The 21,461-nt window shown below is 38.5% G+C and overlaps 1 protein-coding gene across 1 annotated transcript; it reads right to left on the reverse strand.

The window, feature by feature from the left end:
- Window positions 1-17,324: 17,324 nt before the first annotated feature.
- Window positions 17,325-18,621, reverse strand: LOC124405582 (putative nuclease HARBI1). The gene is made up of 5 exons (XM_046880609.1): window positions 18,503-18,621; window positions 18,247-18,382; window positions 17,997-18,141; window positions 17,695-17,889; window positions 17,325-17,503 (listed from the first exon to the last, which is right to left on the reverse strand). The coding sequence occupies exons 1-5, from the start codon at window positions 18,619-18,621 to the stop codon at window positions 17,325-17,327; spliced, it is 774 nt and encodes a 257-aa protein (XP_046736565.1).
- Window positions 18,622-21,461: the final 2,840 nt, after the last annotated feature.

A 21,461-nucleotide genomic window follows, 5' to 3' on the forward strand; every position in this document is an offset into this window, starting at 1 on the left:
TCTCTCGCACCGCAACCATTCGAGAGCCACACCCGAAAAAACCATAGTTAGAGCGCTTAAAACCTCTGCCTCACTTAAATCCGCTAATTCACGCCACTCTTCTAGACGCGTCAAAAAATCTTCAGCGCTGGGCTCCCCGCTACCTGAAAACTTTAAATTCCACCCACGCAATGCCTTCGGAATGTCCCTAGCCCTCGATCGCGAGTCCAACCCCGAGTCCCGGTGCCACACAGACGTCGCGGTTGGTGCTAGACCACGTGGCTCCAGGGGAGGGTCGACCGGCAATGACTGAGGTTCAAAACGCGGCCTTGAAATTCCGCCGACCAATCGCGTGGAGTCGACTATCGGCCGCCCTGTCCCTGGTCGCCGACTCAAAATTGGGGAGGCTTTCCCCCAATTTGTTAGATCGTGTACTTGATTTGATTTTTGTTTTGTTGATCCCGTTGAGACGAGGAACGCGACTAGCGCACGTAGATTTAAGGTTTAGTTAAGATTTAATTTTCTTTCTGTTTTGTTTGTGGAATCGCGGGAGGCGAATTGAGTATCTGTTTCTTTTTCCTTTTGTTTTGTATCGCTTCGAATTTTTTTTGAATATATTATTTTATTCTATTTTGTTAAATTCTGTATCGTGTCGAGTGTCCGTTCTTTCTCTCCGCAAAACTACCCACCCCCCTCTCCGCGGTACTGAGCTACCTGGCATAGAGAGGGATAGCCGAGGAATTGCGAAGGTAAAGATTCGAGGCGTGTTTATCACGCCAGGCGCCCAACAAAATTTCGCGATAGCTTTGGTAAGCTGCAGAGTGCATCGCGGGTTGCCGAATCATTGTGCACCAGGTTAACTCTTGGGAACTTCTCCGGGTGAACAAGAGCGGCGAAAAACCTCGTCACAAATTGGCTGTAGTGACGGAGCAGGACACTTGCGTCCTGGTGCTGAATCTAGCGAAGGCTGCGAAAATTTTGTTAAGATAGTTTTTTTGGGTTATTGAGAGAGTTGAGCGATTGGTGTTAAAATTTTGGGATTCGCGGAAGACGGAACCATTGTCCAATTATCGTGACGGAGATTATTCTGGTCTGAATTCATTGCGGTAAGCGCTATCGCTTCTTTGCGGACAAATTTCGAGAACGGCTTAGGTCGGCGCACCGGGTAACGGTTGGCCATGTTGAGTTGCGTCAAACAATACTCGAAATTCGTTTGCCGATTTCCTTGGTTGGTGGCCGGAGCTTGATTTTGTTTTTTTGCGATAACGTATCGAGTCAATTTTGGCTATTGTACATGTTGAGTAGAGTCATTCGTTTCGTTATTTGCGAGCAGCCCAAATTCCGCTGCACAGGGTGAAGTCGCGTATGCGTGTTCAGAAAGTGTCACCTCTCGTGTAGGTCGCGTATCGCTAAGTGTGAGCGCTCTGTTTGGCTGGGTTATTATTTCTAGTTTCCTTGTTTGATTTGTTTCGGAAGATAGGGAAGTTTCGGATGCGTCGCGATTAATCGCTTCGATTTAAGTTGTTAAGTAAGAATTACTGTCGAGTACTTGTAGGGTATGTTTTGCGATTAGCGCGATAATTCTGTTAGGGTTTGGCGAATAGCGCTGATATTTATAATTAAGGGAAGGACGATATATATCTGCGTGTATGTATATCTCAGCCTCCATATATATATATATATAAATATATAATGCTATTTCATATAGCTCGTTTCTCTCTCAATCGGAGGTTAGGATGACTAGGAGAAATGACCGATTGCGTTGCTGTAATAAAGAATTTATTTTCGGTTTATCTCTTACTATTTACACTATTTACATTGTATTCTCACCTGTAATAAAGAAACAACAATTCAGGTTCTTTCCTAATCAATCCGTTCCTTTCCTAATCAATCTGTTCCGTCTTTTATTGTACCTGTGAGCATATTGTCTCATCTCTATCTCTCATCTCTATCTCCCTTTCGCGAGCTCCGCCGACTCGTTCGCTCTCTAGTTTATCCGCGCTACTCCGGAGCCCGGTAAATTCAAGATAAAGAAATACCATTTCTTTACATATATATACATATATATATTGTAACGTTCGCCCTGTAGGCACTCCAAGTGCCTTCAGTGCGCCGGTGAGTTGTCTTTGTCCTGTTGTCAGTCAAACCTCTTTACATTAATGTTTTAAGAAAAAGGACATCCAATCCTCAGTCGGTGCAAGGTTATGAGTTAATAATTCAAGTTGTCTACTCTCAGCTCGGATTTACCCGTCGCTATTGTTGAGCGCGGATTTTATTCGTTGCTCCTGATCTATAGATAGTGTGTTATTCCTAGCTTAGGCGCAGGTTTTATCCGTTGCCTTCGAGCGCGGGTTTTATCCGTTGCTCGTCCCTCTCTCTTTGTTTGTTACTCCTGGTCTAGGCGCGGGTTTTATCCGTTGCTCGTCCCTCTTTATTGGTTTGTTAGTATGCCGTCGAATGAATTCAAGGAATTTCCTTCAATAACTTTAATTTATAATTTATCTAGGATTATTGAAAGATATGTACAACTTAACAACTATCAAATTATTTCTGGGTATAGCTGTCTGCCCACTTGTAGCCTTATATTACTCTTCACCATGCGTGAATTTCTACAACTAAATGAAAAGTATAATATTTGTTCAAAATATCAAAAGACAAATAAAGATGAATTAGAAATAATAAAGGAAAAAGAAAAAGGAAAATTGAACTGAAAAATCTAGACCTCAAAAGAAAAGAATATTCTAGATCGATAATTTGATATATATGCTGTGGATTTATGTAACTTTTCTCTAATAACTTGTGCTCAATTTTCTACGTTATCAGCCGGCTCTGATGCTGGTCTGATATTGAACGATTTTCAAAAATGCAGTGAGACAGCCAGCTCGGTTGCCTCAGGTCTGCTGCTCGGTCCGTGGTTTGCCGGTCAGATATTTAGTGGCCCGTGTTACCGTTGCTTCGAGCCCCGGTCGTCGCGTCGTCCATCTGTCGGCGGTCTTTGTTGTCTCGTAATCTGTCACTGTCGTTGAAGGTGGTCAGTCCATGGGTCCTACTCAGGGGTTCTCACCCGGTGATCAACGTTGTGACGCGACTAGTCACCGGTCACATTACATTATGTATATACCGGGACCATCTCTAGAAACTATACAGCAACTGCGCATGCGCGAGTTTAAATCCGCCGTCCGTGCAGTCTGGCCACCCCGAATTTCAGCTGTCAACCTTTGTTTTTGTCGGCCATGTAGTTCATACGCTATTTTGAGGTTAGAGTGTCAAATAATCGAGGTAGTGACTCGCAAAGGCTTGGGAAGTATTTGTCATTGCGCCAGAAAGTTGATTCTTGAAAGAACGGTCGGAATTTAATGCTAATGCTCTTTTACAATTCGTCTTAATCGAGTGAAACAAGAAATCTGTTTAAATGTTTGGTGCTTGGAAGAAACAAAGCAGGTAAGTAGGGACAATTTATTCAATCATTTTCATTACTTCATACATTAAGAATAAAAATGACATTTTTTTCTATCAACAGACAATGCAGTAAGAATAATTGCATCTCTGCTATTCGCTGATATCTGCTCCCCCTATTCAATTCATGACACATGCAAACATTATCACTTCTTTTGTTGGTTGTTGGAAGAAGTTGTGGGTCTTACAGTTTCTTTTAATTTCATATCGCGTGCAACATATCTTTTAATCAACTTTGTCACTCTCTGGTAATTTCAGAAGGTAACATTAGATTTGATGATTCTTGATTGTTCAAGAAATTGGAATATCTTACCGTTAATAACACAACTGTGAATCTCTTTTTCTAGAATTTAGTTCAACAAAATTGTTGTTACGACTACAGAAAATTACCCAATAATTATTCGAGTTCATTTTGTGAATTTTCAGCAATGTTCGATTAAATAAATGAAAGGAACCTAATACTAAAATCAAAATATTTCATTTACTGGAATAATTTCTGAATTTCATGTTGGTGCAGTTCGAAACAAAGAAAATCTATTCCGAAGAGTAAAACTGAGGAACATTCTGTGACCCAATTTGAAAATAGACATTTTCAAAATGTACCTCAGTATCACAATTACCTTTCAGGATAACCATGTTTTAAAGAAATGTTCAGATCAATAATATGAAGATATTAACTTATCAAATTCAAGATTCTAGCCCTTGTTCCTTTGAAACAAATGAATACCTAATTTTGAACGAAGTTCATGAAAACATTTTCTCAAATAATCTCCTACTTGCTGTTATTTAAGAACAATAGACTCAAACCTAAATCCAATAAAGTATCTTCTTCATAGTGCTCGGAACATCATCCGGTAACATGAATATGCGGAAGGAATTCCTATGTCGCTGAAACCGTTATAAAATTCCTTGTTTTCAACTTGTGCCACTAGATAACTTTTGCGTTGCGAGTTCCATTTCCAATCTCAGGATGAGATTTTTTTGTTTCGGACAGTGTTAATATGGGATGCAGAAGTAATTGTAATAAATGTAGATTCACAAACTTTCAGTCTAAGTGAAGGACCATGGTAAGAGTGTAAAATTGAATCTGGTTTCAAGCTATCGAGAAGTTACCGGATAACTCCCTGATAGAGATTCATAATAAAAAAGTTAGCCAGCAAGTAAATCCTACTGTAGACCAAGTGATCATTTGTAACGTGTACTAGTAAGTGAATGCATTCTGTAGACGTTGCTGGAGTTGAACGAGACTGAAGCATGGATGATAGCTGCAACTAGCTAGTCAGATGATACCGTCAATTAATATTGGCTTCAAAGATATTTTCTACTGAAGTTATCCAACATTGTTAGATTGAGATTGGTTCAATTTACCTATCAAAACTCATTCGTAGAATCTGATTCAAGACTTGAAACACTATTCATCTGAATTGAATACCAAGAGAGTAAGAAATAAAATATCAAAACTAAAAAGAATAAAATTTGAAAAGAAATGCGAGCTAATAATACCGCTTGGATTACAATGGTGCACGGAATGATTCCTCGGCAAAATTAATTAGTAGCAACTGTTGAAAAACAAACTTATTACTATTGGCTCGATCAATCTAAAATGATCGAATATTTAGAAATCATGATCTGTGGCGTGTCGTGCTCTTTAGTTTTGTCTCAACTGATGTTCAGAAGGTGGCGACGACCTGAAGAAATTCCCTTGGGTATCTGTTGCCTGATGAAACAACGGAACAATCAGGGTCGATGGTTGGAATGGTGGCACCAATCGAGAAATCAGGGTCCTTGCCATCAACGTTTGGACCATTAGGTAAGGTATGATTTTCCTCCCATTAACCACACTTGAAACTTTGAGCCTACCAAAAAAGACGAATTTTATCATTAAATACACGTGAAAATATTGTCATATGCAAAGATCACAGAATCAGAAATTTACTTACACGCTTCGATGCCTGACAACTTTAGTCCCACTTCGATGATGGATTGTTTCCTATCTGAAAATATTAGAAGGTATCATGATCAGTTAGGAGCTTCTAATATTTTTGGACACAACTGATTTGTAAAAAATTGCATGAAAAATGAACGTTATTGTAACTCATTGCCATGTGACATCAACTGACTCCACGTTCGAAAATTACAATCACGAGTTACCGATCGTTGGATATCGTTTCAGGTGATGCGTTTGTAAGTTCCATTTATTGACTTTGAATTGTTAATTTTTCTTATAGTCCATATTTTCCCGAAATCAACAAAATTCATCGAATCGCGAATGTCACATCATGCTCGCGAGGTTATCAAAATTTGTTTATCCGAACCGCTGAACACGCGGTAATTAAACGTCGCCGTTCTCATCGCGGAACCATTTCCATGTTTTCCCACGTAATGATAAGGAAGGATATCGATTTCTTAAACTGAAAGTCAGAAACAGATCACCACGTGGTATTTAGCCAGACAATAGTACGTATCATAATTCTGTGCATACTGAAAAACACCCGCGAGGGCGCGAAAATCACGCAGCTACCACAATCTGATTGGATGAGACCAACGTCGCGACCGATATCAGCCAATCAAATCATCTATCTGTAAAGTTTCCCAACTTCTCCACCCGCGAATATAAACTCTCCCGCGCGCGTAAACTGGCCACTTTGCAAAAAGATTGCACGTGGTGAACCTCGTGTTTGATAAGTATCGTAATCCTTTTGTGAAGTTTTTTACAGGTTGAAAATGCCTAATTACAAGTTTTCTGTTCAAGAAAAAGTGGAGCTGGTGAAGCATCACCATCAAGGACTGACGTACCGGGAAAATAGAGATCATTTCGCGGCTGCCCACCCGGATCGACCGATACCGTCCATCGCGACAATCAGGAACATGGTCCTGAAGTTTGAGCAAACTGGGAGTGTCGACGAGAGGACGAAGAAAGTGGTCCAGCCAAACCGGCAACTAAGTTGGGATACCAAGCTGGACATCTGCTTGACCATCGAAGAGGATCCCTTCAAGCCAACCAGCCATGTTGCACAGGAGCTTGAGATTTCCAAGGCGTCGGTCAGAAGAGTGCTGCGTGAAGCTAAGTACAAATCGTACAAGTTTCAAGTACATCACGAACTCTTGGTTGGTGATGGCGATAATCGTCTTCGCTTCAGCCAAGAGATGATGGAACGTCTGAATGCAGATGAGGGCTTGTTGAGTCGCATTTGTTTCTCCGATGAAAGTACGGTGATACTTCTCGGAAAACCCAACAGGCAGAACACCAGAGCCTGGTGCCGAAGCAACCCTCGTCTGTTCATTCAGGCCGGCACGCAGTACCCGTTGAAGCTCAACGTCTGGCTCGGCGCCATTGGTAATCGGCTGATCGGGCCATTTTTCATCGATGGGAACCTCAACGGTGAAAAGTATCTTCGGTTACTTAGGGACCACATCGTACCAGCTCTTAGGCTGATTGAAGAAATCGTGAGTGTACCTTATCGTGTGAGGGGGGCCTTTTTATTAGCAGACTCCCTGTGATTTTGAAATAAATACTTGTTATGCTTACTAAAAGTAACGTGTCTTTTTCTGTATTTTAGGGCGAACCTGTTTGGTTTCAGCAGGATGGAGCCCCGGCTCACTTTACACGAGCCGTCCGGGATTACCTCGACCAAGAGTTCCCTGGACGTTGGATCGGTAGAGGAAGCCCGGAGGTGGAATGGCCAGCTCGTTCCCCTGATCTCGCCCCTCTGGACTATGGCTTGTGGGGCCATTTGAAAAATGTTCTCTATGCACAAGGTAGAATTGAAGGCCTTGCAGCACTGCAAGCCAGAATTTTGGACATTCTGCAGAACCTGTCGCCAGATGTTATATCGAACACAACAAATGCATTTTACGATCGGCTCGGTTACTGCGCTGCAGCTGCTGGAGGGCATTTTGAGCATTTATTGAAAGGGAACCAGTGGCCAGATGATCATGGGTGATCAGTAGGGAAGTTGAGATTGGTCTCCTTGAGTTGTAGGACGATTGTCCGGTAAGTTATCGTTTTGTTTACTTTTTCCTTCAATAATACGAGTTAGACTGTAAAATTGACTGCTGTTCTTTTTCTGTTTTTGGATGTCTGGTCAACCCTTCTTTGTTAACTGAACATCGACTGTGGTACATTGGAGTTGCGTAAACTTTGTCAACTATTCAACGGAGTCAGCGAGGATTTTTTTAGGGTATTGCATCAGGTACGTCTACTGTGACTTGCTACTTTTTGTACTCCTAAGCTTTGTGTTCAAGATACCCAATTTTTTTTTATTTCTCGTTACTGATTTTATTTATTTATTTCATGTTTATCGGTACGGATTACTGGCTTCGGGACCACTGCACTGTAACAAATCTACTCCGGAGGCACCTTCTACTGAGATTCAACGATCCATTTATTTTTATCACGGAAGTGAAGATTGGTCTCCTTGAGCTATGGGATGATTGTCCTGTACGTTATTGCGTTGTTTCCTAATTTTTCTTTAGTAACATGAGTTACACTGTGAAATTAACTGTTGTCCTTTTTATCTTTTCGTACTTGGATGTCTGGTGAACTCTTCTTTGTTAACGGAACATCGACTGTTGTACAATGGACTTGCATAAACTTTGTCAACTATTCAACGGAGTCTTTGAGGGTTTTTGAGGGTATTAGGACATTTGTCAAGTACGTTTGCTGTGATCGCTAACTTTTTGTGCTCCTAAACTTTGTGTTTACAATCAATAATTAATTTTTATTCCTTGTTACTGATTTAATTACTCATTTCATGTTCATCGGCACTGATAACTGGTTTCTGGAGTACTGCACTGTAAGAAATCTACTCCGGAGCTACCTTCTACTGGGTTTCAACAATGTACTTATTATTAATTTTATGTGAATAAAGAATCTTTTTGAGATAAACAATATTTTCACTTACCTGCCTCAGTTTGTCTAGACTCCCACTCGTTGATGACGTTTCACATTTTATTTCAGATTTCTTCAATAAATAACTAACCCAATTTCTGCAGCTTTTGATATTTGTTTCTCCATTCGAGCCTTTATTATGTCGATTGAATATCTTCGAATATCGACGACGGTATTGTTGAATGACACTATTCTTAGACAATTCTCGCGAAATAGGAATAAATATTAACATAACCTCAATCCGCTACTTTAGGCGCGAGAGATTCACAGCCTTGTCATATTTTTTGTATGTTGGTCCCCTTGGTTTGCTGACGAAAATTACGCCGCGGGGCAATTTCGCTGACCAATGAGATTGAATTATTTGGCGCATGCGCAGTTGCTGTTTAGTTTCTAGAGATGGTCTCGGTATATATATAACTATATATATATATTGTAACGTTTGCCCTGTAGCAGCCCCCTGACACAGGCCGCTATTCCCATACAACAAAACGAAACGCGTTTTGTAGCCGTTTTTTAATTCAGCTAGTGCCCTGTACGTGGCGCTGACCCGACGTGACTGCCTGAGATTTCCCCTTCCTCTATACGCTATACGTCATACGGCCATTTTTTTGTTTTCTCGGTGCGTTTCGAGGTTATTGTTTTCGTAAACAAATTCCTGTGAACCTTTCGTAAACAAAAAATTATAAATATTCTTTTTGATTTACATATATTTTGTAGTGCAGTATTCGGTGTTCGGTGTGATTAGTTTTTTTTTTTGGACAGTAATTGTAAAAAAACAGTGCGAGTGGTAAACACAAACATTTTGCGTATAATATTTATCATGCCGACGTGCATCGTACCGGGCTGTACTTCGGGGTACATTTCAAATCGCGAAAAAGTTCACTTTTTCATCTTACCCCGAAATGCCGAGAGTGAGAAATTGTGGAAAGTGGCAACAAGAAGAACGAACAATTTGGTTAAAGCCGGAAGAGCGGTATGCGAAAAACATTTTCGAAAAGACGAAATTGTTTGGAAACGCGAACTGCTCGGTTCCGATGGTCAAGTACTTGGAGTGGTGAGTATTATTGACTTTCATAATTTGTTTGCAACATTTTTTTTGTAATTTGCATTATTATCATTGTGATTGTAAATATAATTACAGACGCAGTACAAAATTCCGAGATTAAAAAAAGGCTCCGTACCCTCGCAGTTCCCGTGGAACCAATTCAACGAACCTCTCCAGCTGCAATGCCAAAATGAATCACCGGAGGAGGCCAATCACGGACACGAAATTTCTCAGGAAGAGGAAGGTGAAAAATCGAACGCCGAGGAGAATATTTCCATCGCTGCCATTGCCGAGGAGATTTTTTCAGGCAGTCAACATTTTACATCGAATGAATCCGTCCAAGTAGCAGAAGAAGTACCAACACAAGTGGAAAATACTACAAGTACTCTGCACTTCACAGAACTGCTCGCAGCGGAGATAATCACTCCTTCCGGATGGATGAAGCAAATTGTAGACTGCGACAATGCCAAACTCATGTTTTTTTTCACCAACAGAACTGAGAAAGTTGATGAAATGTATGAAACATTTATATTGAAAGACATCACACTAAAAGAAGGATTGTCTGTTCGAATAAGAGTTTTAGGTGTACCGCTCAATCCCAGTCATCATCTCGATCTCAACTTGCCTCGCTGTATAACGGACATCGAACAGTTGCAGTCTTTGTTAGCAACGATGCATCGGCTCAACGTATGTCGCGGTTGTGGTGAACCACCGGAGCAGCTGAATTGTACCACATTGAAAAAAGACGTTTCTGGTACCTGGCGTCACGATCAATGTTCACTGTTACTATACAACTCGAAAGTGTGTGAATATTGTAACCGAGCAAAGAAAACATTGGCCACGAATCTTCGAAGGTATCTACAAGGCTAGGGGAGAATTCGCAAGAAATCGATTATCGATTTGAAGGAGCAACAGCGGCAATTATTAAAATCGCAATCGAGGTACCGCTCAGCAAAAAGGGCCAAACGTCTTGCTCGGGAAAAAATCAAAAGTTTGAAGATGGAGGTTCACGAGATTCGCAAGAAAACGGCATCGTGTACCAGTCAAGATCTTGAGCGACATATTGAGAATGGAAATATTCCTCAAACCCAACTTCAAGTGTTAAATCAAATAATTGATGCCGCGAAACATAAGGATTCCAAAGGACGCGATTACTCGGAGGAATGGATGTTGCTGAGCATGCTCCTGAATATGAGGTCTCCAACAGGGTACGAGTTTCTGCGATCGAACGAGATTTTGCCTCTTCCATGCAAGAGAACTGTTCGCAGGTATGTTATACTCTGTATTTGCATTATTTGGAATTATGAAATTAAAAAATTGAAAATATTAAAAAATATAATTGCATTTTCTCACTTACTATCGATAAATACGAACTAAATATCGTCAATTGTTTCCAGAAATTTATCGAAAATTAAAACCACCTGTGGTTTTGATCAGGAATTTTTCGAGGTACTGAAAGTGGCCTTAAATAAACAAGACGAATCACAAAGACACGGGATCCTTCTCATCGATGAAATTTCGGTTCGGGAAAGTGTCAGTGTTGACACAAAAAACCTCACCTATAAAGGATTAATCGACTTCGGGGAGGACGGCTGCAAATCCTCGAATTTCAATGAAAAGGCAAACCATGCATTGGTTTTGATGTTCCAGCCGTTGAACAATTCCAGCTGTCAGCCTATTGCGGTTTTTGCCTCGAGAGGACCCGTAAAAGGAGAAGTGCTCGCCCAACTCGTCGTGAAAGCAATTGTTTTGCTTGAAAATATTGGCGCAAAAATACACGCAGTTGTTGGCGATGGAGCCAGCACAAATCGAAAATTTTGGTCTGAAGTCGGCGTGAGCGGGAAAAAAGACGATCTGCGCAATCACTTCGAGCATCCTTTGGTAGAAGGTCGTAAAATATTCGTTTTTTCCGACATTCCACATCTCATAAAAACCATCCGAAATCGTTTGCACAATAAGGGAGTTTTACAGGTATGTATATTTATATGCATTTAAAGTAAATAGCTTCATAAATATATTTGTCGTCTTCATTATTGTAAAACATTTTTCAGATTGATCCTGCAGAATCGCTCATTACGTGGGAGCACTTTAAACTTCTCTACGAAAAAGACCGAGAAAATGCAGGTCCCGGCCAATCTCTAGTTTGTCCGAGATTGACGTCGAATCACGTCAATTTGAACAACGCCTCAAAAATGCGTGTGCGCTTGGCTACTCAAGTAAGCCTCTCCGTTCTTAAAATTCGCCTGTGTCTACCATAAAACAAAGGTCTCTCATAAAAAGTAAAAAAAAAATTGAATTGATTCAAATTTTAACTTACAGGTCTTCAGCAAATCAGTCGCACGAGGGCTGCGGTTTTTCAAAAAGTACGTACCGGAACTTCGTGACTGTGAAGCCACGGCGTCATTTTGTGAGTGGATCAACAATATGTTCGACGCTCTCAATCGTAAACACCCGATCGACGGTGTCGAACCAGGCAATATTGACTACAAGGTAAATATAACAAATGATATCGTTATAATGATCTATGCGATATTACTATTGTTTATCGATAAATATTATTATTGTGATAGGAAATTCAAGAGTCGCTGAGAAAGTTGGACGCTTGGGAGACCATGTGGAAAAAGGGCGAGTATCAGCGGATCTGTTTTTAACGAAACAAACCGCAGAGGGTCTCCGCGTTTCACTACGGTCGATGTTAGATCTGGTAGACTACCTAACGCAGCACTGTAATTTTCCCTATGTGTTGACCGGTCGAGTTAATCAGGATCCGCTGGAGGTTTGTTTACAGAGCCCTTTCGTCGAGAAATTTCCCACAAATTGCTTCCGTCATTAACAGGCTTCGTGTATTTATAAGATTCGACAACGTGCTAACATGAATTTTCAATTTCTTTTATCTACAAATCATGCATTCGAAACTTATCAGATTCAGGATTCCGTAATGATGGTTCTTTATTATTTCTTTGCACGGTTTGCACGTTAATCTATGCATGTGTCTTTGTTTTTTTGTGTTCATTGCAGAAGTTTTTTGGTACTGTTCGACAAGCGGGTGGTTGTGATGATCATCCCTTGACGCCAACGTTTCTGAATATTTATAAAATTCTTTCTCTATACAGTATTTTAAAACCTCCAAAAACGGGAAACTGTTCCATCACCAAAGAAAACCCTACCGAGCCTTTGGTAACACTTGCCGATCTGAAATCGATATACCACAATCCCGAGACTTCCGCAAACATTTCAAATTCCATCAAAAAAAAGTTGCAACGCATTGTGCAACATGAAGAATGGGACTTCGAAACTGTATCGGATCACGATTACAGCGTGCCCGAAGTTGCCAGTTGCGTTATGTATTGCCTCACTGTTGACCTTACAAAACGAATTTGTAACACAGTCAAGTGTCTAAAATGCAAAGACGCATTATTGAAATCAGATGCCAATGGCATAATTCTTCCCGAAGCTCTATTGAGCAATTGGCAACAACGCGACGGACTGGTCCACCCGAACACACATCTATACCGGTTTTTGGTCTTTCTGGAGAACAGCTTCCAAGCTCACTGTAATTCCACGCATGTTTTTGATGACATTTTCGAAGATGTTCTTAACTATCGAAGCCTGTCATTCCCGTGCCCTAATCACGCTCATGATATTTTGTACAAATAATTCAATATTTCGTTACAAAAAGAATGCAGCAATATTGTACGCGAATAAACGCCGAGCGAAAAAAAAATAACCAGCTCGGCAAAAAAAAAATCAAAATTCTGTACAACATAAATGTACATTTGTACACGACGATGACATTTTTCGACGTATTTAGTAAAATAATATTTATAATTTTATAAAATAAATATTTAAATAAATATTGATCTGTTTTTATATAGTTTGTCTTATTTCATCCGCCTTTCTTCTTTTAGTCTGGTTTCAGAAATTTACATACAAATAAATACATAACAAAATAAAAACAAAAATAAATACATATAAAAAATTGAAAACTTAACAAACAGTAAATACACATATAAAAATACCAAATACAATAAATAAATGAAATAAAGTTCATTGCAATGGTATTTATTCGGATTTTCTATGTTACCCTACAACTTCGAAAAGTCAGGCAGGTAATGTGATAAAACGGATAAAACCCACACCCCCCTCCCATTACAGCGGTTTTAAATATTGCGAATTGTTCATATCTTTCGGTCGCCCCAACACCCCGCTACATCCTATAGGCAAACCCATCCCCTCTCCGCATCACATTCCAGCGGTCCTGTAGCTGCCAGCGCTACAAGCGGCAAAGTTCGGCGACAATTCCGAGCTACATTTCGCGTGCCGACTTCAGCGGCCAGTGTCAGGGGGCTGCCCTGTAGGCACTGCAAGTGCCGACAGTGCGCCGGTGAGTTGTCTTTGTCCTGTTGTCAGTCAAACCTCTTTACATTAATGTTTTTAAGAAAAAGGACATCCAATCCTCAGTCGGTGCAAGGTTATGAGTTAGTACGTCAAGTTGTCTACTCTCAGTTCAGGTTTTACTCGTCGCTATTGTTGAGCGCGGATTTTATTCGTTGCTCCTGATCTATGGTTAATGTGTTACTCCTAGTTTAGGCGCGGGTTTTATCCGTTGCTCGTCCCTCTCTATTGGTTTGTTACTCCTGGCCTAGGCGCGGGTTTTATCCGTTGCTCGTTCCCTATTTATTTGTTTCTTAGTATGCCGTCGAATGACTTCAAGATATTTTCTTTAATAACTTTAATCTTTAATTTATGGAAAAGCTTGAATAATATATACAACTTTATAACTATCAATTAATTCTATGTACAGCTGTCTGCCCACTTGACGCCTTATACTATTCTTCACCAGGTGTGAATTTCTATAACTAAATGAGTTGATATCTATTCGTTCGAAATAACAAAATAAAAAAAATAAAAGAAAATGAAAGAAAAAAAAAAGGAAAGGAAACTAAATCGAATTGAGAAAATAAAGCTCAATTCAAGAATATTTGGAATCAATAATTCGATGAAATTGCTGTGGATTTATTTAATTGTTTATCTAATGTCTTGTGCAAGATTTCTATGATATCAGCCGGCTCAAGGGCTGGTCTTGGGTGCGATTCTGTATTTGAAGTGAGATTGCTCACTTCTCGCATTTTCATCTCACGTGAGTTGGTTCGACTGATTCCGTAACGGTGTAGTGAAAATACGAAATAACTAGACGTGAGATGAGATGGAATGTTGTTTTTTCTCAGACTGTACTGTACTTTCCTACGCGTTGGCTCGACATTCGACTCAAAAAAAATAAAAAGAGATTTGATCGCAATTTTGTGCTTTGTTTATTGAACTTTTCAGTCAACATGAATGTAACTGAAAAACAAAAGCAAATGATTGTCAATTTCATGCGCGCCCACCCGAACTTTGGGCGAGGTAGATTGCGGTATAACCGCGATAATAAGAAAAGATTGGTAAGTAATTTTTTGGTTATGTTCAATTGAATTAATTAACTCAAGGTCGATCATTTATATGTATAACTAATGAAAAATAACAAAAACAGGAGGAGCTGTGGGAAGAATTAACACTTCATATTAATTCCGCTGGTAATGGTCCTAAAAAACAAGCAAAAGACTGGGCTAAAGTTAGTTAATTTCCATTACTTCATTTCTCAATTTGACATGAAAAGATGGTATAAATTGTATATTGTTTTTTATCACAGACATGGCGTGATTGGAAAAGCAATCTATTAAAAAAAGTGGCCATCTATAAAAGTCATGCAGGGCAAACAGGCGGTGGTCCACCGATGACTTTAAATTTGAGTTCCGTTGAAGAAGATTTGTTAGACTTCGTAACGCCAGAAGCCAGTGGGCTGTCCGGCATTCCAGAAGGAGGGGCTCTTGACGATACGCGTCCATCAACTTCGTATTTTAAATCCAGGTCTTCCATCATAATTTCTGAAGAAAATACATGTAGCGAGCAAACATCGGGGATTACAAGATTCGACATTCATCGTCCAGGGGTAAGAATATCACCTGACAGTCCTTATTATTTCAATATTAAAATAATATATGATTACGCTTGTTGTTTCCAATTCTCTGAAACAAAATTCCTAAATTTATAAATTTAATAATTTTTTTTGTCCACATCTTCAACATTTTTTCCAATGTACATTAACATTTTTCATTTATTTACATTATAGAGTTCTTCTTTCAATGCTTATGAAGATGATACATATGATGCAGAAAATCATGCGATAAATGTAAGCCATGTTATATAATTTTGTTTCCCTTATGATTTTTTATATTTTTCGCTTAGTATAGTATTAATTGTTTTATATTGTTCTAGATCTCTCCCAATGTACATCGCTCTACGGGAAACGTAAGCGATGCTATATCATTTTTTTTCATTGACAGTTTTTCATATTTTTTGCTTAGTAGTATTAATTGTTTTATACTGTTCTATATCTCTTCCAATGTACTTCGCTCTACGGAAAACGTAAGCCATGCTATATAATTTGTTTTCCTTTATGATGTTTTATATGTTTTGCTTGGTAGTATTAATTGTTTTATATTGTTTTAGATCTCTCCCAATGTACATCGCTCTACGGGAAACGTAAGCCATGCTATATAATTTGGTTTCCTTTATAATGTTTTATATTTTTTGCTTGGTAGTATTAATTGTTTTATACTTTCTAGATCTTTCCCAATGTACATCGCTCTACGGGAAACGTAAGCCATGCTATATAATTTTATTTCCTGCATGATTTTTCCGATTTTTGGCTTAGTAGTATTGATTGTTTTATACTGTTCTAGATCTCTTCCGATGTGCTGCGCACTACGGAAAACATGCAGGAACAAGATTTGGTTGGAACTCAAACCCAAACAACGCCAACGCAAAATAAGCGGAAACTGTTGGATGACTCAGGTAATAAGCATTTATGTCGCATATTGAATGATCATTACGAGCAGAAATCATGTAATTTATGTCACTTTTCAATATTATTTGAAGTTACGTAAAATATTGTTGCACTTTTTTTCAGATACTGGCTCGAAAAAGACGAAGAAGCCACGGGTTGCGCATCTTTTCGAACAGCACACATCCGAGTACTCCAATATTCAACAGCGAAGAGTACAGCTGAAGGAAGAAAAACTGGCTCTTGCGAAGGAACAATTCGAATTTACGAAAAGAGCTCACGAAGAGCGAACTGAAATAATTCGGTTACTTATCCAAAAGGTAGTTGAATCAACTGAATCGGTTCAAAATTTGGGTCCGCAATATTTGGAGTAAAACACAGAGCGCATCGTACACAAAAAGTGTTTTATTCATATAAAACTATTCTTATTACAGTTTTTATAATGATATGAACGAATACTATTAGAATAAATTAAAAAATATAGTTTTTCATCGTATCTCGGCTTTGTGCGCATTTATTTTTATCATCCAATAAAAATATACAGATTAATATTAAAATTATGTACAAATTAAGTTTTCTGATATTTCGGTGATCTTAAAGTCAACTACATTACTGTATCATATAATTATTAATGTTTTACATTGATAAGAAACTTATTTTTGTATTGTACAAAAATGTTTCGCCAAAAGGCTGTGATGTTTTGTACTCGTGTGTCGAATAAGGATTAAGGTAATTCTATCGCGACATTCAAATCGAAACATTGTTTTTCAGTTTTTCTCAGATACAAAATGCTTGCGGGCTTCAATTAATGAAGAAAAGTTGTTGCTAAATCGACTAAAGAACAGCATACTGCGAATTCAAGGTCATTCGAGAGAATATGTACTTGCTGTGTAATTACAAAATCGTTCTCTTCAGATTTTTTTTGAAAAACTAAATGAAGCTTCTTTGATGTTGCACAAAAATGTATGCAAAGTGTAACTTGTAAAATGCGCTCTTATGAGAAAGTACCGAAAATTGTGATTTTCAGTAATGAATAAGCTTCCGCTCGGTGAAAGCTTCCAAAATTTACGTTAATTAGTAAAAAATAACTGAATCACGCGATTTCGGGTTTGTACTCCCTGTTCTTCCTGGACGTCATTGTGTGGTATCGGTGGCGCAAGGTCCATTTCATCCAGATGAACTTCCTCATACGGAATCCCCCGTCTCATAGCCATATTGTGTAAAACGCAACAGGCGTTTACAATGAGCGCTGTAAATACGTTTCAATATGTTAGACCGGGAAATTCATTACAAAAATACCATATACTAATATCATATACGAAATTATTTGTACATAATATAATATTATATCATAATATATTAATGCAATTCTATGTTGAAAATGATAGGTTATTAAAATAAGTCCGCATGGAAGACTGTTAAATAATATAGGGGTATTACCAGCAAATTGTGGACAATAGTGTAAAGCCCGTTCCTTCCGTAGACAACGCCAGCGACCCTTTACAATGCCAAAACATCTTTCTACAGCGACACGAGTCCGAGCATGGTGATCCGTATATCTTGCGCCTGGAGTTCCTTCCTCTTGATTTAACTTTGGCGTTAGCAGAAACGGTTGGAGCGGATATGCAGAATCACCTGAAAAAAAAAATTGTAATCGATAACTAAAGCTATTAAACTTTGTTCACTCACAACATGCAGAATTCAGAGTACGATTATCTCTGCGTAGCAACATAATTACTTGCCTAGAAGCCAGAAATCTCTTTCTCCTCCTGCGTATCTTTGTTCTAAATGAGTGAATATTCTTGAGGATCGTAAAACTCGAGAATCGTGCGTCCGCCCACCATGAGAACTATTTACAGCCAATATTTCACATGTGGAATCACAAACCTATAATCCCATCCAAAGCATAATACCATGTTATTGTTTGTCAATTAATTATCGTATTAATTTTTAGATAAATGTTGCAACATTATAGAATCCTTATATACTTACAACTAATACATTTAGCGAGTGATACGATTTCCGGTTGATAAACAAATGTTCCCTTTCCACTTCAGGTGGAAATATGGCAATGTGCGTCCCATCAATTGCCCCAATCACGCCAGGAAAACCACCAGCCCTGAAAAATCTGAAGAAAAATGAATTAATATTGATAACATGTTTCATTATTTGTAGTCTACTATACAGCACCTACTTCTTCACTTGATCTGCATTCTATATATGTACATATGTAAGATAATTTTTTTACCCTTCTTTGATGTGTTGAATTCTGTCAGCAGTTGTTGGAAATCGAATCCAATTGTCCATCACGTTATTTAATGCATTTACTGTAGCGTGTAGACTACAGCTGAGTGATGTTTGGGACATACACGTTAAAAAATCTTGCCCAACTCGTCTTTGGTAAGATCCCGATGCAAAAAGAAGTTTAACGATGCTAGTATCTACATGAAATAATGTATCGCATTAAGGAGGTCTAACAAATATATACAAATTAAACTCTGTTGCTTAAATTAAGAATTAAAGATACATTTTACGATAAATATATCACAAGTACGTTTACCTATTTTACCTGTAATTCATGAGGGATCGCACTTCTTCTGGACAGTTCAGGCATAAATGGCACTAATTCTTCTATGAGGGCACGGCTTGTATCTTTGGTCAGTCTACAATAGAAAATGCATACCACACGCAGATTTTAGAATCTTCATCACTATTGAGATTATTTAATCGAAAAACTTACCTGTACAGTCTACGAAATTCAATCTCAGGAATTGAGAAAGGATCACATGTGTCTCTTAGTGTTCTTCGTCAAACTCTCATAATGTGATCGGGAGCATCCTCTTCATCGTTCAGTAAAATAAAAGCAGCAAATAATGCCATTTTTCAGCACTTCCGTGCACTTTACTTGCTCTTAACACTACAAAACTTCGTTCTTCTTAACCTCAAAACCTCTAAGCTTTCCCTTAACCTCTGCAACTTAACCTCTTAGCTGCGGGGGTGGTCAATATATCGACCACCAGTTACATCGGGAACTCTACCTGAGATACACGGTGATTTTATGTACCGGGACCATCTCTAGAAACTAAACAGGAACTGCGCATGCGCCAGATGATTCAATTTCATTGGTCAGCGAAATTGCCCCGCGGAGTAATTTTCGTCAGCTAACCAAGGCGACCAACGTACACGAAATGTGACAAGGCTCTGAATATCTCGCGCGTAAAGTAGCGTATTGAGGTTATGTTGATATTTATTCCTACTTATCGTGAATTTTCTAAGAAAAGTGTCATTCAGCAATACCGTAGTTGATATTAGCAGATATTTAATCGACACAATAAAGGCGTCAATGGAGAAACAAATATCAAAAGCTACAGAAATTGGATCAGTTATTTATTGAAAGAAGAAAACTGAAATTAAATGTGGAACGTCATCAACGAGTGGGAGTCTAGACAAACTGAGGCAGGTAAGTAAAAATATTGTTTATTTCAAACAGATTCTTTATTTACATAAAATTAAAAATAAATGGATTGTTGAAACCCAGTAGAAGGTTGCTCCAGAGTAGATTTGTTACAGTGCAGTGCTCCGGAAGCCAGTAATCAGTGCCGATGAACATGAAATATTAAAATAAAATCAGTAACAAGGAATAAAAGAAATAGTGTATCTTGAAACACAAAGCTTAGGAGTACAAAAAGTAGCAATTCGTTTTTCTGTCGCAATTTATTGAAAATTAGTGGTATCCAAAACAATTAGAAGCTCTTGTCTGATGATAATATCTTTTAATATTTTCAGGTGGGAAACAACCATCATCGAAGCGAGACTAAAGTTGTCAGGCGTTGAAGCGTGTAAGTAAATTTCTGATGCTATGATATTTGCATATTACAATATTTTCACATGTATTCAATGATAAAATTCGTTTGTTCTGACAGACTTAAAGTTTCAAGTTTGGATAATAGGATGAAAATCATACCTTACCTGATGGTCAAAACGTTTTGGTGGCTAGGACCCTAGTTTCTCGATTGGTGCCACCGTTCCAACCATCGAACCTGGTTGTTCCGTTGTTCCATTAGACAACAGGTATCCGAAGGAATTTCTTCTGGTCATCGCCACCTTCTGAACATCAGTCGTGGCAAAATTGAAGAGCACGACACGCTACAGATCATGGTGTTTGAATATTCCATTATTTTAGATCTATCGAGCCAATAGTAATAAGTTTGTTATTCAACAATTGCTGCTAACTAATTTTACAGAGCAATCATTCCGTGCACCATTGTAATCCAAGCAGTATTATTGGTCCACATTATTTTTCAAATTTTATTATCGGCAGTTTTGATATTTTATTTTTCACTCTCTTGGTATTCAATTCAGATGAATAGTGTTTCAAGTGTTAAATCAGATTCCAAGGATGAATTTTGATGGGTAAACTGAACCAATCTCAATCTAAAAATGTTGGATAACTTCAGTTGAAAATGTCTTTAAAGTCAATATTAATCGACAGTATCATCTGACTAGCTAGTTGCAGCTATCATCCGTGCTTGAGCCTCGTTCAACCCCAGCAAGGTCTAAGGAATGCATTCACTTACTAGTACACGTTACAAATGATCACTTTGTCTACAATAGGACTTACTTGCTGGCTAACTTTTTTATGATGAATCTTTATCAGGGAGTCATCCGGTAACTTATTGAAAGCTTGAAACCAGATTCAATTTTATACTCTTACAATGGTCCTTCATTGAAACTGAGAGTTTGTGAATCTCCATTTATTACAATTAATTCTGCATCCCATGTTAACACTGTTCGAAACAAAAAATCTCATCCTAAGATTGGAAATGGAATCTGCAATGCAAAAGTTATCTAGTGGCACAAGTTAAAAACAAAGAACCTTATAACGGTTTCTGCGACAGAGGGATTCCTTCCGGACATTCATGTTACTGGATGATGTTCGGAGCACTATGAACAAGATATTGTATTGGATTTAGGTTTGAGTAGATATTTTCATGAACTTCAGTGAAAATTAGATATTCATTTGTTTCAAAGGAACAAGGGGTACAATGTTGAACCCGATAAGTCAATATTTTCATATGAATGTTCTGAACATTACTCTAAAACATGATTATCCTTAAAGTTAATTACTGAGGCACATTTTGAAAATGTTGATTTTTAACTTGTGTCACAGAATGTTTCTGAGTTTTACTCTTGGGATTAGATTTCTT

The sequence above is a fragment of the Diprion similis genome, chromosome 4 (assembly GCF_021155765.1).
Source record: "Diprion similis isolate iyDipSimi1 chromosome 4, iyDipSimi1.1, whole genome shotgun sequence".
NCBI lineage: Eukaryota > Metazoa > Arthropoda > Insecta > Hymenoptera > Diprionidae > Diprion > Diprion similis.